The sequence below is a fragment of the Maylandia zebra genome, linkage group LG14 (assembly GCF_041146795.1).
Source record: "Maylandia zebra isolate NMK-2024a linkage group LG14, Mzebra_GT3a, whole genome shotgun sequence".
NCBI classification, from domain to species: domain Eukaryota; kingdom Metazoa; phylum Chordata; class Actinopteri; order Cichliformes; family Cichlidae; genus Maylandia; species Maylandia zebra.
The window spans coordinates 19360133-19387555 of NC_135180.1; the positions used below are offsets into that span (position 1 = coordinate 19360133).

The following is a 27423-nucleotide window of genomic DNA, read 5'->3' on the forward strand; positions in this document are numbered from 1 at the left end:
CCCCACAATGGTCTTGAGCAATAGCCAAGCATGAAGAAGAGACTGGGGTATGTTAAATGACACAAGAACTGGATTGAAAGTCTTTGGCAACAGGTCTTACAGATTAATGATTCAGAATCAGAAATTTTTGGTTCAAATTGTTGTTAATACGCACAGAGTAATTTAGAAAAGGGTACATTGGGAAGTGTCTACAGTCATCTATAAAAAACAGTCAAGGCTTTGTCATTGTTTGGGACTGCATTGCAGCGACTGGTGTTGACGATCAAAATTGATGGAATTATAAATGCAGAAACGTACTGTCAGAGTTTGATTCAGAATGCAGTACTGAGTCAAAGAGTCTGAATGGCAACAGCTTAATTTTTCAGCTTGACAAAGATCCCAAGCACACTGCCAATGCAGGAAAAGCATACCTGGATAGAAAAACACACAGTATTGAACAGCATTGGTCATCGATTGGCCTCCCTAGAGTCTGGACCTCAACATTATTGAAGCAGTGTGTGTGACAGAGAACAGAAGATAAGGCCCTCAACATCCAAAGACGAGCTTTAAGTGTCCTTCAAGAAGCGTGGAGAACTATTCCTGAAGACTTAAAGAAATTACAAGAAAGCTGCCTAAGAGAGTTCAGGCTGTGTTGAAGAAAAAAGATAGTGAAAATATTGAATTTGTACAAACTGTATTCCTGCCGTATCTCTATCTACAGGGTGGGCCATTTATATGGATACACCGTAATAACATGGGAATGGTTGGGGATATTAAAGTCCTGTTTGTGCCACATTCGTATATGTGAGGGGGCAAACTCCTCAAGATGGGTGGTGACCATGGTGGCCATTTAGAAATCGGCCATCAACTTTTGTTTTTTCAATAGGAAGAGGGCCATGTGACACATCAAACTTATTGCTAATGTCACAAGAAAAACAATGGTGTGCTTGGTTTCAACGTAATTTGATTCTTTCATGAGTTATTTACAAGTTTCTGACCACTTATAAAATGTGTTCAATGTGCTGCCCATTATGTTGGATAGTCAATGCAACCCTCTTCTCCCACTCTTCACACACTGATAGCAACACCGTAGGAGAAATGCCAGCACAGGCATCCAGTATCTGTAGTTTCAGGTGCTGCACATCTCGTATCTTCACACCATAGACAATTGCCTTCAGATGACCCCAAAGATAAAAGTCTAAGGGGGTCAGATCGGGAGACCTTGTGGGCCTCCTCGTTGAGATGCTGCAGTAGCTGGAGTTTGTAAGGGTGCCATTTGTGAGTAGCTAATATCCGCCGAAGGGATGTTCGACTAATGCCACTCTCCAGCGACATGCGGCGAGTGCTACGCTGTGTCAGCGGTTGGGTGGAGGCGAGGAAGAAGGAACCCAAACGCAGGACTCGCAGGTAGGTGACGATTTATTATAAGGAGTGGATGAACAGAACAAAGGGAGAAAATGGCTGGCTGGACGACTGACTGAAGCACTGACTGACTAACGGAACATACAGACGGAGAGACAACATCACAATAACATCAATGACACGACATTGGACTGGTTGAACTGAGGGACATAAATACACAGGCTGAGTGATGAGAGATTAGAACCTGGTGAGTACACAGCTGAACATAATGAACTAATGATAAACGGGAAGAGGACGGAACATAATGTACATGGACCAAGGCTAACACAATAAAACAGGAAGTGGAACAGGCAGAAGATAAACAGTGAACGTGAACTGAAAATACTGGGTCACCGACCCAGGAACCCTGACACGCTGTGGGCGCTTGCTGAATGAAGCTAGGACAGCCACTGATGTTTCTTAATCAGTGACAGTTTTCTTGCGTCCACATTTTGGCAAATCCAACACTGAACCAGTTTCACGAAACTTAGCAAGCAGTTTGCTAACTGTACCATGGGAGATGGGTGGTCTCATAGGGTGTCTTGCATTGAAATCTGCTGCAATGACCCAGTTACTGCATTTACCAGATATCAACATGATTTCGATCCGCTCCTCACGTGTTAACCTCTTCGACATGTCAATGGCTGTGAACAAAGAGAAACTTGTAAATAACTCATGAAAGAATCAAATTACGCTGAAACCAAGCACACCATTGTTTTTCTTGTGACATTACCAATAAGTTTGATGTGTCACATGGCCCTCTTCTTATTGAAAAAACAAAGTTGTATCCAAGATGGCCGATTTCTAAATGCCCACCATGGTCACCACCCATCTTGAGGAGTTTGCCCCCTCACATATACTAATGTGGCACAAACAGGACTTTAATATCACCAACCATTCCCATTTTAATATGGTGTATCCATATAAATGGCCCACCCTTTATGTTTGAATGTGTTTCAATAAATCCATGCACCCATGCCAAAGAAAATAATAAATTAAGGGTGACTGAAGACTTTTGCACAGTACTGTACAAGCAATGTCATCAAAGATGCGTCCTGAGCCCCCTGAGCGCAGCATCTAAAGCTCCAAATCTACTGACTTTCATCAGATCTTAGTGTAAGAAAGCCATTTTGATGAGACAAAAAAAAGTCAAACTAACATGAACATTGTGTGCTCGACACACAGAGAGGAAGGCGTGGGAGGCGGAAAGGACAGACAAAGGTGAGAAAAACATAAATAGAAAGCAGCAAAGAGAGATCTTCTCATGAAAGTTTTACCATAGGTAATTTCACAGAGTTTTGTCTATTTTTAAAATTCACCTGCATAAAAAAAAAATATAGTGCCTTAACATTAATGATAAAAGACTAACAAATGTAACTTGAAAAGTTTGCTGCTCAAATCCTAATGTAGGCCTTAGTGGAAAAATACTTGTGTAAAGTAGCCTTTTCTGAACAATGTACTTTAGCTAAAACCTTAGAAAGGGATTTTGTTGTATGCAAAACACCACGCAGCTGCCAGACAGGAAGAAGACCACTAACGTAAAACAAGTACAGATTGATGTCAGGTGTTTGGGCAATGAAGCACAGCCAAGCCTAGAACGAGCGTCATAAGTGGTGAGAAGTTTTTATTTATTGAAGCTGTTTAAAGAGGAGGACAGATAAAAACACCACTCTGTTGCTAGCCTGCAATGTGAGGCGTTCTTGTTTGCAAAATTCCCTTGCTCTTTGGTTTACTGGTTTTGTGTCAGGACTGGTAAAGACGGGTGAAAAATAAACCCATGTCATCAATACTGGAGTTCTTGTGGCCACCAGAAGACAACGGGAATGTTCAGGGTTTGACGTGCTGTGGGGAAACAGTGTTCATTCCTGTTACATCGGCTTAGCAGAGGTCATGGCCGGAGTTTTTTCCAGGTTAAAATGCCCCCTCCATTCAACATAAACTTTCATTAAAACCATACAACAGTGGCTTTCTTTTGGTTTTACTTGCTATTTGTTTCAGTTTCAGACATGGCCTGATACAGGCACCAAGAATGCCCTTTTAGGGTAAGTAAAAAGATTGGTATGTGTGGTGTGCAAATTTTTGCTAATCAGAGTTGAACAGAACTGACTACTGGAAATAGAGTTTGAAAATGGGCCACAGCACTATACAATTCAAAACTTTATGTTACATCTAAATAGCATTATCGTCATAAGGCTAACTTTGTGTGTTTACACATAGTTGTGTGTGCTTTCCAGTGTTTGACCAAATGTAGACAGAAGTGGGGCAGCAGGTCTTCTGTTAGAATGTGTATTTATTACTCCCTCAGAGCAATTCAGCAGTGTTTTTTACTCCCGTTGCATTCCAGTCTCTTATTCACGTCAGCTGTGGGAGGTTGATGTGAATATATTGTAAGCCTTCTCCTTCTTCTTCTGTGCACCTAAAAGTGTGCCAAAAGATGATGAATACTCGTCTGTATATTCTCACACGTGTTCCCGTCCAACTGTATCCAGGCAACGGCTCATAATATTGATGAGCGTATTTGATCAGAGGCATATTGATGGATCTCAAGCCACATACCAGATGATGTCGTTCACCTTTTTTTTTTTTAACATTTATTTATAGGTTGGTATATCGTAAATTTGGTAGAAATACAGTCCTTTCTGAATGCACCTGCATGCATTCAGGTGTTATTTTCTTTTACTTCCACTTCCTTGTCCTGTCCATCTACTTCTTATTGCTATAAGAGTTGAGCTGTAACTGCATGTCTGCATGTATAATCCTTGTATGTGTTTTTTCGTGATGAGAAGAGTGTCTACCACACTGTTTCCTGTCATAACTTCCCCCTGTAGTTTCCATGTTTTGTACCAGACAGCAAGTCTTTTAATATGTCTTTGAATCATACAGATGATGTTACTTGTTGTTTCAGGATGTTTCAGTGTATTGCTGAAAGCATTTTTAGCATCTTATATGTATTCACATGTAGTTGCTGTACAGAATAAAATGTTTTCATAGTCTTACCTGGATTAATAAAGCAAATACTTGTATTATGATTCACTGATCACACATTTTCATATTCGTTATTCAAAAAATTATTAATCTTTATTAGTTCAGAGATAATTGTAATGGCCTCATCTTAAGCCTTGTTTGTATTTTCCACATCTATGAGTTTGCTCGGGTCTGCTAGGATTTGATTGAGATAAATTTCATTATCAGCTACTGTGAGAGAAGGTCTAGACCATTTGTGGAGAATTCACATTGCAGTCCACCAACTACGCGTGTGTCCCAGGTGGTGAACTTCAAGCAGACTTCAGAAATGTATAACAGGTACAAGCACTCGTTGGTTGGGTCTTCAGCTATCTGTATTTGTGTCTGCAACAGAGTATAATCAAGGCACTAGAGATTAGAGATTATATATCTGTCTTTGATCGAGAATTTTTATATAGCTTGTATTCTCTCAAAGATGGAGTAATGGAGCACTTGATATAATTTACAACTGCAATTCAATTGTTGTTGTATGGGTAGCCTTGAGCTGTTTCTGTGTGATGGTTTTCTTGCTGGTTTCCTAAAGTATTTAATATTGATTATGTGTTGCAAGTTTACATTACATTCTCACGTATAAGCAAAATAATCATCCACACTTGCAATTAGCATTGGTTTTGTCTCCTCTTTGCATTTAAGTTTTGGAACCAACAAAACCTGACCCCACCCGCAATACAAGGTGGGGTCAAAGGTCTTTGGTAGAACCCTCAGACTTTACATGAAAGATGGGCACAGATTCTCGGTCTTAAAAGTTAAGTACAGTGCCATAGACCTGCATTTTCTCTAATAGCCAACAAGGGGCCACAAAGCCTATGAGAAAATGACCCTGCTTCTCACTTACTTTCTGTCTTCAAAGCCGTGTCCACACAGGAAGCATTTTGCAGCAATGTGGTGACCAAAACAAGAGAATCACATGCAAGTTCAAATAAATACAGTTGAAATAACTGCAGACAGGACCCAATATGAAGTCACTGAAATGACTGCCAGTGAGCAGCGCAGAATACTGACTGACATATGAGCTAGCGGTAAATACATTACAGGGTTACCTAGGCAACTGAAGCCTGGAATGTCCACAAGAGACCAAAAGTCAACTTCAAAGTGATGAGCGATGGGAAATGACTTCCTGTGTGGACTCAGCTTTGGTAAACATTATCCTGTTTGTGATCTCAGTTGTTAGTGTTACGTGATATTGAATTCTGCACGATATTCACTTTATAAACTATGGTCCCATTAACAGTAAAATAGATAATTAAGACACAGTGTGAGCGTGGCTAACTTGTGATTGACAGGTCCCCACCATATGAGTACGCAGTGCTCTTGGTTTCTCATCAAAACCACATAAAGTCTGAAGCTTAAAAATTAGACTCCACAAACAAATGAGTGATATCATATTAGGTATGTTAACCAGCTTTTATTCACAGTCTATGAATGGGTCACTAAAACACTGAAACACAATGGAAGCCTTTTCAAAAGGCTGCTGTTTCTTTTCTATTTGCACCTAAAAGTTGCATCTCAGCATTACATAAAAATAGTAATCATGGATACATCAGCTCAAGGTGACTAGTATATGTGTGTGCTGGGTGTGCTGTGGTAGAGACATAAGGATGTCACTGCATCTTCTGGAAGAACTATTGAGAAAGAACATTGTTTTCTGTTACTGACCAGAGCCAGTTAGCATGTATTTGCACTGCTAGCTAAGCACTTGACGCAAAGCGTCATCTAGTCTCCTGCTTCCTCTTTTTGACAGCCGTCACCAAATTAAACATACCTCATGAAATTAGTCACTTCCCTAAAGTTTAACTCCATCTGTATGTCTGCATGTAACTTGTGCCTACTTCCCAATTTGAACAGTAGCAGTTAAAAACAAGACTTGGTCCACTCCCGTACCGGCATTTTTTTGCTGCATCAAGTCTGTAATTTTTTTAACCGTAGGATGGGAGGAGGCTGTGAGGAGAACTCTAATCTGTACACCTGAAAGCAGTAATTGTGAGACAAAGAGGTGCTAATTTTTGTTTTTCAACACAAGACATAATTATTATTGGGCTGATGAACTGTAATGAAGAAGAACACAGTTGTGTATAATTTTTATTATTGGACTTTACTTTGCATAAGTCACAGTTCAAACTAATCCTCCTTTTATTTTATGCCGGGTCTTGGTGCACTTTTACCTGATAATTTTCTTGTTAACTGCCTCTTATTAACACAAGGTTTATGCAACTTCTGGGTGGTGCTGTTGTGTCTGAGATGACCATATGAAGGCTATCAACTCTCAGTGACATCATACAGAGCCAAAATGAGAAAACAGTCTAAAGCAGTCTGAAGCCTGTGCTTTTGGGTTATAAGAATATGACTCCTTTGCTATGTTTAATATAAACATTAACCACTGCAGCAACGTGTACATAACAGAAAATCAGGAAAAGCATAATAAATCCCCTTTAGCTATATATGAATCAAATTGTGGCAATCTTATGACTGACAGTCCAAGCTTAGGTCAAAATGAGAACACTTGGGTCAGACACTCATAACACTCATCCTTTTGTGGTTTTCTTGCATAGATGTCCATTATGCACACTATTCATTTCTTTTGTTTCTTTCCTGTCTTTTTTCTTCCTCCTTTTCTCTCTTCTCTTTTTCCATGATGCTTATTTTTATAAGAAGGAATTCTGCTGGTCTCGGCACTGCTAGTGTCACCATGGTATGTATTCCTAGGAGGCCAGCCAAGCCTAAACACACATATGCAATATCCATTCCTTTCCTTTTAATAACCAAACTCCTCACACACAGCTAACACCCAGGGAAACACACACACGTGCACGCACATACACGCACACACCCACCTAGCTAACCACTCAATTTTCTGCCCACCTGTTTAAACATAGCAGTGTGTATATGTATATGTGCGTACGTGTGCAAGTGCTTCCTCATAAAGAGGCCTATTGTCCTCCTGGCTGTAATGTGTGCGCTGTGTCATGAATTGGCTCTGCATCCACAAAGACCACTGCTGATTTTAGCTTAAAACTAAAACATACGACCTAAAATAACACGGCCACTCACAAGAAGCAGCTGACCTTTAATGCTACTACCTCAGCATCGTGGCTTTAAGGGTCAGGATGTAAATCACAATGTTTTGTAAGTGAAAAATGAGAATACTACTTAGAAATGAGTTTACATTTTGAGGTTGTTATTACTACTATTATTATTATTTTAAACGAGAATATTTTATATATTTCTGTAATGCCGGTAAATGAGACCTGCGTTTTAATTTTAAACAAATCCTTTAAAAAGTCACATTATTTGATTCATGCATTCATTCATTATCTTCTTTTTATAGTTTTATTTTTCTAACCCCACCGAGTCAAACGCACAGACCCCTCTTTTATCGCTGTTTGTTGTTACAAAGTGGTAGAATTGTGATATGAACAATACTTTATTTGGATCCTTTGCTTCAGCACTAATGAATGAAAATTCTTCAGCCTGCTGAAGACAGCATTCTGAGAAAACAGACTAAAAAATGAACAGCCACAATAAGTCATTATGACTGTACAAAATCATCATCATGTCATCATGATTCTGTGCAGTTAGTATGGTGAACATGTTAGCAAAAGGTATTTTGTTTGGCCATCTGGCAGACACTTGGAAACACCTAACACCACCTGACAAACTGAATTTAATTTTAAACATTTCTTTTCTAACTATGCGTGATGGAGCAAAAGTCTTCCCTCACCCCTCACCAAAGAGGGTGGTGCTAAATCTTTGACTATTTATAAATGGAACTAAAAATAGTTATTTACAAAAAAGACTTCTGAAGTATAGTATTGACTAAATGTCAAAATGTTGTGGTAAGTGCAGTGTACTTGGCTGTGGTGAGTTGAGGGGGTGGGGGGTGGGGCATGTGAAGAAGGGCATCTGAAGCTGTGGTGGAAAAAATGTCATTGAGCAACCTTTTATTTATTGTACATAAAGCCACATGAATACCACCCTCTGCACAACTCATGCTACAGCAGCACTAAAGAAAACTGGCTGGACAATTGAATTTGCGAATCTGTTTCTTTGGATATGTCTTTTGTCCTTTTTAGGAGGAAGAAACCTCTTAAAAATGACACATAACTGTGTTCTTAAAAAGGAACCTCTTTCTAGTGACCGTCAGTATAGTTGCTGTATCATTCTCAATGAACTGAAGGCTTTTCAGAGAGGTTTTTTTTTAACATCCTGATAATAATGAATTACAATACACAATTCATTTCAGTTCAGTTGTATTTATATATTGTCAAATCATTACAAGAGTTGCCTCAAGGGTCTTACAAATAAAGGCCCTACAGTAGAGAAAAGACTCCTACAATCAAATGAGTTAGAGGGGGGAGACAGTAAAAAAAAAAAAAAGACAGACTGTGTAAGAGAGCCAGAGTGTAATAATAGCTAATGACTAAAAAAAGTGGCATATGAATACACAGAAAGTGTGAAAAGAGGTGAATGAGGAAGAAATGCTCAGTGCACCATGGGAAACCCCAGCTAGGCCTATTGCAGTGTAACAAAGGGAGGGTTCAAAGTAGGATTGCAAGTAGAGGGTTTCTGTCTTAAAGAGACGTTAATATGATAAAAATATGGTCTCCCTCTCTGGTCCCTGTCAGTATTCTTGCTGTAGCATTCTGAATCAACTGAAGGGATTTCAGGGAGTTTTTAGAACAACCTGATAATTAATTACAATAGTCGACCTAGAAGTAATAAAAACACGAACTAGTTTGAGATCACAAACATTACTTTGAAACGGGATGTTTCTAATTTTAGAGATATTCAAAAAAGCAGTTCTACATATTTGTGTAATATGCACACTGAGTGAGATATCGTGGTCAAAAAGGACTCACAGTGTTCCTGGTTGCCAAGATAATGCTACCCTGAGTAAGTATCTTGTTACACCACATTTCTAAGATTTTTTGGGCCAGTCACCTCAGTTTTATCTGAATATAGAAATAGAAATTTAGTAGTCTTCCATGTCTTTATGTCTTTTCATAATTGGTAATTAGTTGGTGTATGTCATCTAGCTTCATGGATAAATAAAGCTGGGCATCATCTGCATAGCAATGAAAATGTATCCCAGACCTTGTAAGTGCGCATGCGCCATTAGCGTGCTGCCTGCTGTAGCCCTAATTTCCTTCGGGATTAATAAAGTATTCTGATTCTGATTAAAGAAAGTATGGATAATGTAAATAGAATTGGTCCCACCAGAGAGCCTTGTGAAACTTTATGATTAATGTTAGTGTGTGAAGAAGACTCCCCTTTTACATGAAGAAATTGGACTCTGTTAAATAGGTATGAATCAAACCACTGCACCACAGTGCTGTTTGTTTGTTATTCTGTGTCTCATGTGATGCTCAATGTTTCTTTTTAATTGCCCCCTTGGGAAACAATAAAGTGGCTTGTTCTAATTTCTGTACTAAAATATCATGGGAAGTTTAACAGTAAATACATAGAGATGAGACTGTCCAAGGCCATAAAAAGATCTTTTTTTAGCCTTCACTTGTGCACTTTCTTTACGGTGATGAATTCTGACTGAAATGCTTCAAATAAACCATTCCTCTGCAGATAATTAATTAGCTATTTTACAGCTACCCTTTTAAGAAATTTTGAGATAAAAGAAAGGTTGAACATTGGTCTATACAGTAATAATAATATTTATAGTTGCTGCGCATAATGGCATGCAAATGGGATGATTTTGAATGATTTTCTCTCTAATGGTGAAATTTTTATTTGTGGCTGGGTTCAATAAAGCCCTGATTCTTTCTCAACCTGGCTACAGAGCTGAAAATAAACAAATAGTAAGAAGTCCTAGCTTTAAGGAGGGTAAATATACCACAAAAAAGTATTTTTCCAGGCTAAATGAAGGTTTTCTAAATTACTGACACCATAACTCATCCTATGAGTTATCTGCTTCAAGGTACACATTTGTGAGTTATATCAGGGAGTCAAACACATTTGACTCAAGGTTTTCTTTTTCAGAGAAGACACAGCAACCAGGCTTGTACACAGTGAGGATGTAAGCCTGTCTGTGAGTAGAGTTTAGGCAGCTTCTCTACACTGTGGTGGAGACCAGCTACCAATGCTTTGCAATGTGGTGGCACATGGCCCTGAAGGTAACAGTGGAGGAATTACATCTTTGAACTTACAGCACTTTTAGAAAGACATCTACTGTATTGAAATGTATTCCTCATTCCCATGCAGCTCATTAATTTAAAATGAATTGTTATTTAGATGTGATCAGACAAAAGAAATTCTACAGCTGTGTTACTGTACATGTTTGCTGTGTTTAGCCTTGTTGTAACAAATAATTCCCCATATTTTGGAATTAATAAAGGAGATCTCATCTTATAAAGCTGTAAAACAATAGGATCATCATAACATTTATAATGTCAATATATGCTAATAGGATTTATAACTGACTGTAACATGATATCCTTGATGGGACCCATTTTCAAACTTTAGCTACAAAAGTTGTTGGGGGTAATCAAATAAAAAAAACTTAGATTTATGCTATTTGAGCTGATTGTGTCTCTGCTCCTCTTTATTTGACAGAGGATACCTAAAATCACAAGCTGAAATACTTCTATATTATATTTACTAGTTGAAAACCCACAAAAATAAAAATGAAACTATATCTATTCTTTTGACTGTCAGACAATTGTGGTTTAATTCAACATGATTGCTATTTGGTACACCAGCTTTAAAGACTGGAATCTATTGTGAACTGTTGTTGGGTTAGAGATAAAAGTGCATCTTTTGCTCTGTTTGGGTTGATACATGACATTTTTAAGTCACTATTAGCCTTACTAGACTTAGCAAATGTGTTTTGTACACTGATTTAGCCTATAATGTATAATTATCATACTAATTCAAATACAAATCACTCACATGTGACATAAACTAGTCTAAAAGCAAAGTAAACCTCTTTTCAGCCAGTGTTTAAAGTGTTAAGCCATTTGGCCTTTCACATAGAAAGCTGTTTTTATCCTCATGTGCAGGTCACACATCTGTCCTTAATAAACTCACCGACTCAGTGATAATTTCTTTTCATACCATAATAAGAAAGAACATAAAAACAGGAAGTGTGAAGTCTAAAAGGAGAAGCACATACTGAGTGTGATCATGAACAGGAAGCGTGCAGAGAATATGTATGGGCTGGCCTGTTGTGAAAGATCTGCTTTAATAACACAAACAGATGTGAAACTGTCTGAAGGGACTTTCTTCTTATGCCCAACACCCCGATGCAACAGATCAGACCAGGCTACAGAGTCTATACAAGGGCTGACCGTTCTCACACAAGAATATAAACCTATCTAACTAAAATAGATTTATTACACTTACTCACATGTGCGTCATATTCTGGGCCCTGAAATCATGCTCAAACTGACAGCTGGTCCTCTGGGGTAGGGGGAAGGCATTCCAGGAGCAGCACACATGACTGACGAAGAAATGTGGAAAAATGGGAAGTGAAAACTCTGTATATTTATACATAAATAAAGAACAACAAACAAGCTCATTGAGACAAAGATTTTGTCTGATACGATACACAGACACACACACTCACACTCGTTTTCATATCTTAGTGAAGACATCTAATTGACATAATGCTGACAATCAGAAATGAATGCATAACCCTAACCCTTGGCCTATACCTAACCACAACCTTATTGTAACCTTGACAATCCTCAAAAATGCCTTCAAACTCATGGGAACAGGCATTTCATCCCCATAGTCCCCACAGGTATAGTGGCATGCACACACACACACACACACACACACACACACACACACACACACACACACACACACACACACACACACACACACACACACACACACATATGTATATTCAAAGATATCCGTCTCAGTGTGGTTGTTTGTTTCCTTGTCTGCAAACTCCTCCTAGACCATCATATGCCAACCAAACTTGGCATATGAGTAAATCTTAGGTCCCTGAAGGTTCTTATCTACATCAGATAATTTGACGTTATCATGTTGCCTAGCGACCGCCTAGCAACCTCCTAGCAACAGACTACAATTACCTGTTTTTAGGATTTATGCACCTATAACACCTAATAAAAACGTCATATAATTTATAGCCACAAAAGTTGAGTTATATATGACACACTATGATGATGTCACATTACTTGGAAACCACCTAGCAATAGGCCAAAATTACCTCTTTCTAGAGTTCATGTAGTTCCAATACATCAGTAATGTGAATATACCTGCATCTAAAGGCGCGCTTGTGTCAAAGTCAGCTGAAATGATTTGTGTAAGCAAGGTTTATTTGTGCACTGTTCATGACTTGATGGACCAGTTCTGTTTAACTTCTGTATAAATCATATCCATGGAGATGGCCACCTTCCAGGTTGTTATTCTGGGTTTTCATTCTTGTGACACAACCCAAAGTAGCCATTTCTGCTTTTCAGATCATTTTGTACAAACTCATCTAGATTCACTTCTTGTTCTATGAAATAGAAAAGTTTCATAGGTTAGGATCACAACAAGTATTTTTGCTGGATGAAAAACCATTTCTTTTACCACTCCTGGCTCGCTACAGCTGCAATGCCTTTTTTTCCACATTTAAAGTTTTTCACATTTTCTGTATGAAGAACAAAACTAAACTAGAAAAAAATGATAGGGATCCATAGATATTTCTGCATTAAATTTCGAATAACACTTCACTAATCAGTCAATTTTCCTTTGAGACCTTGTTGAGTGAGATTTTCAAGACACATTCAAGAATGAATAAATAAATGCTCTTCCTGTAAATTGTAAATTGAATATGTTGGATGCCTTTAGGGCTAAATCAAACCGGCTGGTGAAAGTAAAACTTGAGAGAGGAAGAGGGGAGTGAAAAGAAAAGAGAAGTGGCTGTGAGGGCTGTGAAGGGAGAGTTCAGGGAATTTTTCTGCCTTACCAACTCCTCTCCCCCTTCTTCCCTTACAGTCTCCACCCCCTGTTCCCTCTGTCTGCGTCAAAGGATTGAAGACAGAAGAGTAGAGAGCAGGAGGAGGGGTGGATTGAGGTCTTTAGCAGAGGAATGTAGCAGTGAGAGAGAAGATGGCTATAAAAGGACAACACTTCCTGCACTGCTGTGATGTCACTACTAAGATATTTCCTCCTTCCTTTGCCTCCAAATCTGACATACGGATGCTGCTATTTCACCTTAATTTCTCTGAATTTCTCCAGTTCTCCTTCCTGCTAAATTCCAAACTATGGCGTTTGGATTTGTTAGAATTATTTTCCAAAACTAACATAAGCAGGAATGTTTATTTTACATGCAATGTGAGCAAATTAATTCCTATGCACGAGGCCCGGGAATGTACATTTAGTCTACAATTTCACATCCATGGTTCATAAACTATACTATATTTTGTTTTCTTGGCACACACATCTGGATCTGTCATTTAAACATTAATTTACCAAGTAATTGGTTGTGCTCTTTAAGTACATAAGAGCTTCATTATTTTCTTTGTTATGGATTTGGTGAGCTGGATAAATTTTTTTAAAGCTCATTAGTATTTCAGAAAAGTGACAGTGATGATTGAGGGAAATAAACATGTAATTAGGTCTTTGTAAATAAAGTCTTGTAATCATTGTGGGCTATTTAAATTGGCAGCGTATTGAACTTTAGATTATAATGAGTTTTTAATAATATGTGAAGCTAGTTGTGCTCAGCATTCATCTATGTAAAGAGTCAGGCTGTGATTTTTAAAAAGCACATCATCGACATAGCAGCTCATGCACCTTCCTGAATACGACTAACTACATTTGAAATTACTAGATGCTTTTTTTCAGTGCTTTTTCAAGTCTTTGGTGTTCCAGATGACTTCTACCTAGTATTGCACTATTTTAATCTATTTAATCTTTTCAGGTCTCCCCCTTCAAATTGCACGTGAAAGTGAATCATAGCGATGATTCAACAAAGGTTGACTCCTCACGCTTCTGTGCAAGGATCAGCACCACTGTGAGCACAGGATGTTTAACAGTAGAGGGCAGTAATATAGCATTAAAGTGGACTGAAATATTGTTCAACAATACAAGTAGGATAACAAAATGTGTGACCTTGTCTATATAGATTTTGATAAACCAGCTATTTTACTGTATGTTTCTGGTGAACTTCAGTTGCTTCAATATTATTGCTTCAACGATTAAATGCTGGAAACTATAAGGGGGAGTGCCTTTAAAAACATCAAATAAGTGTTTTTAAAGTGTTTTAATGCACGTTAACCCCTTCGGGCTTTATCTTTTCCAAGAAGGAAAAAACAAGGCAGTGTTTAGTGACCTCGTTGGTAAAGTAGAAGTTACATAACGTACTCCGTCACGCTCTGAATGGTTGACGAAGGCTTGAGGTTGAAATATTACTCAACTACAATGCTTAATCTGCATGTTGTGACAGACAGATAGGGAGGGAAGAGGCCGTTTTTTTCAAAGCTATTAGTAAATTACAATCATACTCTACTTGAGTTTACTTACTGAAACATGCAGAGACTCATACTAGCATACTAGCAATTACTATATATGTGCCACAGTGAGCTTTATATATTTACTAGGTATGTGTGGGTTTTTTTTTTTTTTTTTTTTTTTTTTTTTTAAAGGGATGCCAAATGCTGTCATTTTTCTGTAAAGCAAATTTACCTTGCCTTTGAGTATAAATAAAGTTACCTTGAACCTTGAACATTTTGATGGTAGAAATTTTACTTCATTTTATTTCCAGACAGTTTGGTCAAAAGGGATTTGATTGCCAAAGGTTGCAAAGTTCCTACCAAACTGGTTGAAGTTGAAAACAGGCTACTGAAAGAGCCTCTTTAATACATGTAATAAAAGCAAATTCAAGTTCTTTTAGTTTTACAACTTTAGTCCCTGAAGTTTCACCTTGAACTGAAGTTAACTATTAAAATGATTTATAAAGCTCATACTGAGTGATACCTTTGGAACCAAGTTTTTGTATCATTGACTTTACTATCAGTCTGCTTGTGTTTATGATGAGAATGAAAGGCTGTTTTGACCTTTTGAAACTATTGCTCAAGTGTCTTGGGATACGATTATCTCAGTTATGGTTTTACCTTTAGACTGTATTGCATACAATTGCTTTGATAGACCTTGCTTCAGTGTGTATGTGTGTGTGTGTCTGTGTGTTCCTCTATGCATGCGTACGTGCCTTACGTGTATAGTGCTCAGAATCAGGTGACTTGGGTAAGGTCAGTTTTGACAGTAACAGCCATGGTTGATCAATAACTATTTCACAGAAAGCAGTGGTTATGTTAGCCGTGTGTGTGTTGCAGTTCAAATGACTGTAACAGGCTTAAAGACATCGTGAAACGAAGAGTCAAACAAACACAGAAGAAATAATTGAACGAATTAATTACTATGACTTAAAATGCTTCCAGGAAAAGTACACTTCGCTGCACATGTGAGCTATTAGAAATTACTTAACCACAATGGCCAGCTTCTCTGTATTTTCATATATTTTCACAGAAAATTATGTTAATAATAAATTAAACAGTTTTTTCGTCTTCATTATTTGGTCTCATAAGAACACGTTAATGGACTTTAACCAGTCTGGCCTTATAGAACAGGCTGTGAAATTGTGAGCACACAAACACCCACTCATTCCTGCTTTTTTGGCTTACTGTTTACACTTTGTGGTCATTGTCCATCACCATAGCAACACATCCTGCTATTGATCAGAAGGGGAACAAAGTTGGAAGGCACAAGGCTATGAGGTTCACTTGGAGTCTGAAATCCAGCCCTTAAAGAATCTAAAGAATTGACAAAAAAATGGAGCTTCAGTCATAAATTAGATTTTATTGTTTGAACATAAAGGGTGTGGGTTAGGATCATAGCAGAGCTATCTTAGGGATAGGTGTGCCATACGTTTTTCACTCATGATTTCCTAAGGTTGCGGTGTTTTGTTCAGATTAGTGAAGTTTGCAAATGTGGATGAAGTTTACTCACTTTTATTCAGGAAATGTCAACACAAGCAACGCATCTGTCACTCTGTTAATATTGGGAGTATCATGTGTATCGACACTATATAACCACATGACACCGTGATGTGGTTACATGTAACTCTGGTTACTAAATGATCTTGGTTATTTGTAGTATGTAGGAGACGGACAGCAAACAAGTTGCCTAAACTCTTTTTATTATAGCTTTTCAAGTCATTCGAGTGTCACTATCATATAATCCTGTGGCTGGGATAAACATGTATGGTCACCACAAACAAACCTCACCAGAATTTTTGTGGAAGCAGATGGAGAGCAATGACAGTGTTACCAGTAATACGAGTTAGTAGGAAGAAGTGTCTCCAAAACTGATTTCTTAAGCTCTTAACTTGGAGGGGGAATTGAACCGTCCCACATTTCTTGGAAATCCTGATTCAAAAGATCTCAAATCAAATGGGAAAAATTCCCACATCGTATTTATCTCAACAAGCTGCAAAACTGTAATCAGATACATCAATGATTTGTTGTTTTTATTGTCCTAATCTCGTTAATGTGTCGGACAATTTCACACTTATCTCCCACAAGTGCTTCTTCTGTGTGTGTTCTCAGATATTCTGGGTGTTACTGTAAGGAGGACTTTTATTATTCCAGATCCCAATCTTGCTAGACAGTGTACACTTCTTTGACAGTATGAGGGCGGGGGCAGTTTGCGCAACAGTCTCAAGGGGAATGTAACATGGAAATTGCAACAGAGTGTTTTAACAAACGCCTCCTTAACTTGTAAATGCGCCTTACAGAAAGTGACGACAGAAAAAAGATCTTTTTTTTTCTTCCATGAGATTTCCCACTGCTCAGTTTTCGATAAATGCTTTTTTGATATGTAAAAAGCAATTCTCCATTTGCTTTGAACAGTTACACTAAAAGCAATACCCTAATATCCAAAATTCAATTTAATGCACTGCTGCAAAGAGCTGCCAAAACATTGCAGGTTTTACCTGGAAATAAAAAGCTGCGTGATAGTGCGTATAAACACGGTAATCTAAATACCTGACTGTATACACAACAAAGATGTATGGCACAAAACAGAATCGGGAGAGAAAAAGTGGAGGACAAAAGGTCAAGGTTCCATATTCAGGAGACTAGTTATTATTTAGCTGTAATGCAGCAGAATGTATATTTAAGTATAACATGTATAGGCTTTAGCGCATTCAAAATCTCGATCTCATTTCAAATAATGTAGAAAAAAATCCTCAAAAAGTATTTGTGATTCGGGCTCAGAGGTTCAGCAGATTACTGGAAAGGTGAATTTCCCTCCATTTCTTAAAATCTGGTGCTACTGAAAACACAGGATTTCCTACCAACACACGTAGAAGTCAAAGTAGTGGTGTTTTAACCTCTGGGTGGTCTTGGGTCGATTTGTGCCATTTTTCATTGTTCGTATACACGCCATTCGCACTGTGTTGAATGGAATATAGCGAAAGTCTGCAAAAAAAAGTTTGGTCACATTTACTATTAAAATTCCAGTATGACTTCCGGAAATTAGCTTCAGTGGCTAAGCTACAGACAAACTTACACTATTGGTCTTAGTGGTCGATTTGTGCCCCATTGAAACCCATTATAAACGCTATTTTTCACTGCAGATTAATTACGGTTAAAGGGATCGTGATCGTTCCACCTTCAGTCTTTGTGGGGAGCTTGCCAGCAGCTGGCCGCCTGGGGGGCTTTTTATGCTCCTGCGAAAAAAAAATAAAAGTGGATCGAAATACATGTTGGTGCTAACCCTAACCCTAACCCTTAAAACAACGAAACTATAATTAAAACTTTGCATGAATATTTCAGGGAGAAGTAGTTTTAACAGACTGGCTAATTTAAAGTGGAAAAAAATATTAATATATAATCTTTTTATAGCACTTTTTATGGCGTGGTTGATTTGTGGCTCTAAGACCAATAGTGTATGCATTTTTCTAGGACCCCCCCAGAGGTTAATAATGGTTGCTTCCATTTAAGGGGAAGCCCAGCTCCAATGTGTCTAACTGAAACACTTAACAGAACTGGGCCTTCATCGGTACACATCTTCTTTCCTTGCTGTAACTACAGGAAGTTCCTGAACTCCGCATGTGAATGCATAAGCTGTAAATAACACGAGTCCAAAACATCAGCGTACAATCATTTCTTTATTGAGAATTTTTTTTTAAAATGTATTTTTCTTATTTTCAGGCAATCAAAAATATAAGATTATCTTTTCTACTTTGCTTTTTCTCACATTTGCATTTCACAAACAGTGAAGTTTTTTTTCCATAAATAAAGTACAAAATACAATTTTCTCTAAATGCAAATAAATATCATAATAAATATATCAGTTTAAGTTAAACAACACAAGGTAACCAATACCCAAAAGGAATACTGCGGTGTTCCCTGAACCAGGCTGTCAAACACAAGGGGGGAAATAAAAGATAGTGTGCAATTTACAAAGTAGCAAATATTACAGAATGTTTTACAGAATCAAATGTTATTAAGTGTATATATTCAGATTTGAATTCACTGACATACCTTATTTGTATTAGAGCACTTTGATCTTTGTGCATTCTGCAAGTTGTATTTGCTTCCACGTCTACAAAACGACAGACACACACATACACTCTCACATGCATATTCTGTACAAGGCCCACACGCGCACACACGTCCACACACAGACAGAGTGAAGAACGAAGCTTTGGTTGAATGCTACTGAGAGATTTGACAGGTTCTCCCTTTAGAATTAGCTGTAAAGTGCATATCACAGACACATGTCAGGTCTCACTGGTAAAGGCTACTGAATCAAACATACTGTTTGTGGCACAGAGCATAAATAGCCTATTAGGTAGGGAAAATATTCAAGGCACAGGAATCACTGATTATCACCAAAGCTATTTTGATCACTACCAACATTCACCGGTAATGTCAAGACCTGCAGATGAGTTAATTTTGACGGAAGACCGCATATATAGGTCTTATAAGCTACATGTTATGTATAAAAATAGATTGATAACATTTGGGTACTTAAATCATCTCAGTATGTGTAGTTAGTCTAAGATGAGCTCAACTTTACACACATAAATTAAGAACTTTAAGTGTTATTGTCGACTTGTTCTGAACAGTTCTGGTGCTGATGAAAGTCCAGATAGACAGAAAAGTTAAAAAGAAAGTCATTTATCTTTTGTTATTTCCCTTTGGATCCATTTAGTCAGACAGGGATAGGCGTTCAAACACAGTGAGCCTCTTGGTGGCTGAGCCATCAAAGGTCGGAGACTCGGTTCCACTGGAACTGCTGCTGCTGTAGGACTCCTCCAGGGAGTCCTCAGAGGAGAAACGCTGCAGTGAAGGCTTTACGAATGTTCCAGCAGCTGGAAACAGCATACTGCTGTCCTGGTGCTGCCCGTCCTTCACGTTGGTGAAGACACTGCTGTTGTTGCTACTGAAATTATTTCCATGACCACACACGCAACGTGAGACCTGTGGCTCCAAGATGAGAGGAATGTTATGGATGTCTCCAGCGCTCATACGGGTTTGCTGGCTGCCAAACGGGAATGCTGCTGCCTCACGCTGCACAGAGTCAAACACTGGGGAGAGAAGGTCAGCAGGAGGTGGAGAAACAGAGGGAGCACGGCTGAAACCCTGGTTAGGATCACCGAAGACCGAGGCGAATGATGGAGGGGAGGAGCTGCGAGAAGAGCCCAGAAACCCAGCGAAGCTGACACTCTGGCGGAGCTGGTGCCGTGGATTGTGAACACTGGGTGTTGTGGTAGTTTGCTGCCGCTGGAATTTGGCAGACAGTAACGGACCATCGCTGATTTTCTCCTCATGGATGAAGTGGCAGCGTGAACCATAGGGGCAGTAGCCAAAGTTATAGAAGGTTCTGCAGGGCTCTGTCTTGTATTTGGGGTGGCGGTACAGTCCTCTTAGTTCTGCCTCACCATGGGCAAACTGGCATTTGCTGCCATACTTGCAGCTGCCAGTCTCCTGGAAGCCACGGCACAGCTCAGTTTTGTAACGGTTAGAGGACACCATTGGTGGGGTCTGGGCAGAAACAGTAGATGAGGGAGGGAAGCCTGGTGGGGGAGGCACAGTAGTAGCAGTAGGGCCTGAGGGAAACAGCTCTGAGTTCTTCAGCTGTCCAAACGAAGAGAGAAGGCTGCTGCTGGATTCAGTTAGACTCATGGAGCGATCGGGACGGAAAGGTAGCTGTTTCTTTGTGGAGACAGGGGCCGGGCCCCAGATGGTTGGCCAGAGAGAGCTGCCAGTGTCGTCATTATTAACATGCTCAGTGCTCATGTTGAGGCTCAGAGAGCCAGGAGGGGAAGGGGTGAAAAAGGGGGCAGACCGATGGCTCTGCCCTGAGACTTCGTTCAAGGCCAGGTTGATCAAGTTCTGTAACAGACAGAGGAGACTGTTAGAATCCAAAACAATATATGTCTAATATTAATGAAATGCTGAACATTTTCAAAGTCTTTCTATAAAGCTTTATTTAGGATATTGGGTTACATAAATGCCAAACAAATAATAACAACAACAATAACAATAATGTAGCCAAATTAAATTGAGATTAACTGAAATAATATAAATGAATAAAATCATAGTTTGTGATTTTCCATTAGTTTACTGATACAGGAAGATTAAACTAGGGCACACAACCAACTGAGCAGCTGACCGTCTTAGTCACCTCATTATGTCTTAAATCACAAAGTGAGGAGGCACTCTGTCATTTCAAAAGGTGTTCGCATCAAAACACCTTTTCAAAGTGTTACAGTCAGAGCGCCTAAGCCACGCCACCCACCAACTAGAAAAAGGGTTTTTCAAAACAAAAACAAAACACTGAAGTAGTTTGACTCACCTTTGTTAAGATATCGTCGAGCATTTCGGACATCCTTTTGGCAACAAGTTAAGGACTCGGGTCTGAACTCCAGTTGACTGTTGGATATATGTCCAGTTTTAAAAGTTAATGGTCGAGCCTCTCCTTTTAAGTCTATTTAAAAGCCCCTCCTATACTGGGAGGAGTTTCCATTCCCCCTTCCGGGATGACGCTGCTGCTGCCTCAAGTTTCATATGAGCTAAGAGATGGGCGGGACTTAAACGGTAGAAGAGAGAGAGAGAGGAAGAGAAGAAAGAAAACAGTGTATTTTTAACTAGTTGCGTGAAATGTGTCAGTTTCGTAGGCAAGGGGGCCTATTTACATAGCTCTCATACCCACTCCAAACCTAGAACGGCGCACACTTGTTTTGCTGTTTTTGCTCTTATTCTGTACCAATTAGTGTGAATGATTTTTAACCGCACAAACTCTGTGATACTTTTTAAAACCCAAAGCGCTCAATGTAAAGTGGCAAGGAAGGCTGTTTATTTAAGATGAATACACTGACTCCTTTCATCTCAAAGTACAGGCACATCTGTTCTATAGTCTGTAGTAGTTAATAGATAGCAATAAACATATGCAGCCATATACTCATATATGACTAATGCCCAGCTTTCTGGAAGTGCCATCAATCATCTCTGATCAAATCCTGTGTCGCCTCTACACTATATCTTTTGCTCACATTACGTTACATATACATCACTGTGCTTTCTTGTTTACCAGAATACATGCAGACATTTCCCCATCTGTGGTCTGGTTTCTGCTGTGCACCAGAGCTCCAGCAGAGTCTAACCATTACCAGAACACAGACAATAGAAGCATTGATTACAGATGAAAGAAACCAATAGTGGTCTCTTATTGGTAGTAGAATGTGGTGAATAACTACTTCACGTCATGTGTAGCCACACGTTTTTAAAGCTGTTTTAATGCAAGGTTTGCACACATACCCCACTTTGGATGGCCCACAGTGGAAATGAAGCTGACACATAAACTTCACAAACAAAACAATAGTAATTACCAGAAGCATATTGTTATTAGTGTTTAACCATTTTTTCTTTCCACAGTGAGCATTGCGTTAGCTATGTTTTTCTGTCTTTCTCACAGGCATTAAAAACATGTTACATTAACACTTAACTTGTTTATAATATTCTGGGGTGATTTTTTTTTTTGTATAGTACGACTGTAGAAACACTCTGTGATTCACACATTGCATGGATCGGTTTCACACAGTGTCAAGTGTGAACAATAAATGTTCATATAGTCTGTACCCTGACACATGAAGCAGAAGATTTCAAGCCCTTTTTCATTTGCATTTTGCTGATTAAGACTGTGATAAAATATAAATATCACATGTCTCTTGGTCTAGTTGAGTCAATTCAACCACAGCCATGGTGAAGACCGTTAACAGACGATGACCACTAACACTGTCTACAAGGAGAGTAATCTACAGAGGGTTATTGGTGAAATGGCTGCCTGTTCACGGAGCGTAGTATCAAAAGCTGTTGATGGAAATTTGACTTGAAGGGAAGAGTATGATAGGAAAAGGTGCACAAGCAACAGGGATGATTGCATACAGAAGATTATCAAGAAAAGTCAACTCAAGAACTTTGGAGAGCTTCACAGGAAGTGGAGCCACCACAAGAGCTGTCACGTTCCTGATATCTTAGAAATCCCCCATAGTGGGCTATCATAAGGCAGAAGATGAGACTCCCTCACCCTCCAAATCCACCTCAAAATAAAAAAAAATTAACAAGAGCTGGAGGCCACTGTCAAAGCAACCTGGGCTTTAGTTACAGCTCAGCACTGCTACAAGCTTCAACACATTGGTAATTTTTAATAAAGGCGCCCCAGTTAAGCACTGAGTGCATAAGTGAACACACTATCACGTGCATCTCTAATGCTCGTTTTTGTTTTTTTTTTAGACGCACTTGTACATCATTTCACACATGTCAGTAAATCTAATAGCTTCTTATTTTTCTGCGAAACTGCTACGCTGTTATCAGCCAAATGAAACACCAGATTTTTTTTGTCGCTACTGCTGCGTCATCAAGTCACATGAGTCATATTTAGTCTAGTAAATGATGGCAAATATATTCTGATCACAGTTGTGAAACAGTAGAAAAGTCACAGTAAACAGAAGGTGGGTGCCGTGAGAAGAGCCACAAGGATTTTTAAAAAAAACCCAACAACTTTGCATTGTAAATCAAAAGTATTCAAACACTTTGGTAAAATTAACAGACTAAGCAAATCCTTCACTCCAAATCAAACGTAGCTCCCAACTGAAATTAAAGAGTTTTGCTTAAACAGGGGAATTATTAATGCATAAAGGGTAAGACTGGATTAACCTTGCAAAAGATATCTTCACATACAACATAAGTCTAGTAAATTAAACCAAAGCAGAAAATGAAAATACAGAAGTACATTGCTAGTAAATTAAGAGCGTGATTAAAGTTCCCACTTCTGTTTCAAGAAACACTGAGCCATAGCCAACCATAGAGTTTCGTTACAAGTTACCGCCAGAACACTTGGATGCTCTTCTTGCTCTCACTGTACTTTCTTAAGTGTACTCCCTCACAACAGCTCTCTGTATGTGTTTTTGAGCCTAAGTTTTCTCACTGTTAAATGCATAATGTTTGAGTTTTTTAAGTTACTGAGATGAGTTGCTTTTATTTTGGTTTTAAATCATTCTTGGGTACCATGTTGTATAAATGTGCAAGAGGGTTTGGTGAGAATCGCAATCTATATCATGTACACAACTCACAGGCCTCACCTGCACGCCGACACTAACAGTGCAACTCAAGCCAAACGAGCCTCTCATGTTCAGCTATTAATAACTGCAGCTACATATAAATAACCCCGCTGCATTTGATACAAAAAAGTCTGTCAAGAGGGCATGCAACAATTGTTCCCATCTTTGCTGAAAAATTTAGTTCGTCAGCAGGCAAGTAAGCGGGCACAGACATGAGGGATGCAAAATACCAGCACTGACATCTTGTATATGTATATCTTTCCTTTGTTTGTATGTCTAAGTGTGGGTTACCTTACTCTACTGGTTTCTAATGAAAGTCTTCCCGGTTGCATAGATTTTCTCTTTAACAGGGAGTGTCACGTAGAGTTATATTCAGAAAAAATGCTGATGGTGCTTTCCAGGTTCTTGTTGTGTTTTTTCTTTCCTTGGTGACTAAGAGAGTCTGTGCCCAATGCCAAGTTTTCCACTAGGATGATTTTAGTGACACACCAGCAGACTTGAGGTCTTGTAACATGTTAGAACATGATCGCACATTTAATTCAAAGGAAATTGTCCCTATGAGGCAGGAAACTGTGGGAAAATTGTAATATGAGAAATGAAGACAATACTTTGTAAGATTGGGACTAATCCACAGAAAAATAAGTTAAGTACCAATGAGATTTTGAGTGCTCATGAGGTTTATTTAAACATCGAGTAATGCCAGTAGGTCATTTTCCACAGGTAAAAAGCCCAGACTTGAAAGCAAACATTCAATATATGTGGGGAGAAAATCCACCATGCAATGCAAATATGCATATTTGTATTATTCCCGTATCCCCTAATATAAATTTATTATGAAATGGAAAATCTTTACAATATGATTTTTTATCTTTTTATTTGTTGCCTTATGAAAGGAATGTGCTGCAGTATGAATTTTATGCAGTTCTGTACCCACATCAGCTCTTAATTCTTTAGCTTTGCCGGTCACTTAGATGTACAGATGGGTCATTAACTAAAACAGGCCTGTGTTTACCCTTTTAACCATCCCCTATACGATTGGCTTTTACATTAACCCGCCTTTGCAAAATAGATCACTCTTTAAAGATATATAGAAAGTCTCCTGGGGGAATTTTAGATAATGTTATCCCTGCAGCTTAGTGGGTGATAATTTATAGCCTAATTACAGAGCTGGTGAGAAAATTTTCAATCTTGAAAATATCTCTAGCTGGCAAAAATATACTAGAATAGTAAATACACAAAAAAAAGAAAAAAAAAAGAATAGTAAATACACCCAAACATGCTGTATTTTATTCCTCAAGGTTCATTATTCAAGAAACAACATAGAGGAGGGAAACTGGAGGGAACTTTTTAGGTGTTTGACTCACCACGGATGGCTGTGAACTGCCAAGTCATCATCATGTGGTTCAAGATGACTGGCAGGTGAGGTCAACATATATGGGAACACCCAACCTGCTATGGTTTCCATACTGCCTCTGTGTACTTATTTGCATAGAAGCTTCTCCGGCTTTATCTCTTTAGCCTTTCATTTCCTCTGTCCCTCTGTCTTAGGTCAAGTTGTAAGTAAAGCCACCGATAAATACGCTCTGGCCAGCTTGTCTCTCTAATAAGAGATACTTTGCAAATATTTAATCATGCCCTCCATAACATTGCTATGGTGACATGCCAAACATTGCACGCCTAAATGGGCACAGGTTCAGCAGTTACTTAGCGACAGCTGTGGAGCAGGTTTGCAAAGCTAATATGGCTGACACAGAAATATGATGAAGCCAAGCTGCTCCTGATTCTAAATTTAATAGCTGATTCATCACGGTGAAAGGCCACGGAGGGAATTGCGAACGAAGAGGAGAAATAGGAGCATTAGAAGGGAGGGAGGAAGGGATTTTAGCTGCTGACATTATGATGAGGGAAAGTACCTGTCTCCCCAAATGAATCCCAGACGCACTGTTTTTCCATCTTTATCTATGTAACAATTATGGATTCTTCTGTGTGGGGTGCACCGGAAGTGCACTGACCACACAGTACCACAGTGTACTGAGAATATGCAAAGACGTGTTAAAATGAGGATCATTTGACTTAACAAAAGTGGTCTTTATAAGAACTGAAAGAACAAAAGGTCCTGACTAATGTCAGACTATAGATGCTGATTTAGAGCTGAGGAGGTAAACAGCGTGGTGCATGAAAATCATTTAAAATCTCCAGAACACTGTAAACAATGAACAACAACTTTTAACATAAGAGTTTCCCAATCACTTAGTCACACTGCGAAAACCTGTTTAGTCTCGCCTGCTTTCGATTCTAGTCCTAGCAGGTTTTATTTTTTGCTTTCATTGTGCAAACGCAGGTGTATTGACTTCTATTATTGTTTTTTTAAATTGACATTCATTTTTAATAACTTAATTGTGTACTGTAGTGTATATTTATTGTTGACTTTTATGTATAATGTGTATTTTGTATTTTGCATAGCTTGTACTGAGGTTGTTTTCAATATGCTAAATATGCTACATTAAAAAAGTATATATACACATCTCTCTCTCTCTCAAATTTAATGAAACTGTTCATGTTTTTCATGGGATTATCTTCATATTTATTTAATTAACCATTTATAATTATTTATTTGCCAAAGGTCAGAATAAAACAAGTGCTAAATGCACTAAAGAACCAGATTTTTACCAAAGTGATACCCTATATCAAGAGAGATTGCAAAAAAAAAAAATTAAGAACAATAAATATTAAATGGATAAAAAACCCAGGCAATTCTATGGAGCTCTTATGGATGACAAAATTTTCCAGAGATTCCCTCATAATCTTTACTCTGGGTTTGGGCTTAGTGTCACTTAGCAGTGCCACAGAGATAACGTGTAATGGATACAAAATTTTCAGTTTAGGGAGTCTCAGTGAATGAGAATATAGCTGAAGGCCACATGCAGAAATGTTCCCATAAAGCAAAAGTGTGAGGTCGTTACCTGGAATTATGTGTGAAGGCATGCAGTTTGACACGGCAGACCAGTAATGTAGTAAATGTTGACTGTAGCGTGTGACGTCATCACTCATGAGTCATCTGCCAATATGTTTTACATCTTTCAAAATGTAAGTGCTACTTTTTGTTAGAGTTTGAGATTTATGGATTCAAACAACTGTGGTGTTTGTGCTTGTTTTGGTGCTGCTTTACGGTTCTTGTACCCTTAGTGAGGCGAGGTTTCTTTGTGTGTGATTTTGTTTTGTTTTTTTCTTGTTTGTTTGTATTTTTTTAAAAGACAGTCTTGTCTGGCAGCTTTACAATCAGAATCATGATCTGAATTGACTGATGTGCCAAACATAATTGGTTTTGCCAGATAATTCTATAGGGTCCTTTTGTTAGTGTTTTTCTTTTTTAGTCTTATTTATTTATTTATTCATTCATTATGCTTCACAGGTGACTGTTA

General features: G+C 38.5%; 1 protein-coding gene and 1 long non-coding RNA gene across 2 annotated transcripts; both read right to left on the minus strand.

Moving 5' to 3' along the window:
• Nucleotides 1-4432: 4432 nt before the first annotated feature.
• On the minus strand, nt 4433-5432 carry LOC106674589 (uncharacterized). Its single transcript, XR_001341555.3, has 2 exons — nt 5240-5432; nt 4433-4728 (listed from the first exon to the last, which is right to left on the minus strand). It is a non-coding gene; the product is annotated as an uncharacterized LOC106674589 (long non-coding RNA).
• Nucleotides 5433-18522: 13090 nt separating this feature from the next.
• zgc:162730 (mRNA decay activator protein ZFP36L1) lies at nt 18523-21371 on the minus strand. The gene is made up of 2 exons (XM_004543831.6): nt 21238-21371; nt 18523-20774 (listed from the first exon to the last, which is right to left on the minus strand). Exons 1-2 carry the CDS (start codon nt 21268-21270, stop codon nt 19587-19589), a joined length of 1221 nt encoding a protein of 406 aa, XP_004543888.2. The 5' UTR covers nt 21271-21371; the 3' UTR covers nt 18523-19586.
• Nucleotides 21372-27423: the final 6052 nt, after the last annotated feature.

Coding starts and splice junctions, on each gene's coding strand:
- zgc:162730 (XM_004543831.6), bottom strand. CDS start 21,270: ATGTCCGAAATGCTCGACGATATCTTAACAAAG. Junction 20,775..21,237: donor TCGACGATATCTTAACAAAG/GTGAGTCAAACT, acceptor TGTCTGTTACAG/AACTTGATCAACCTGGCCTT.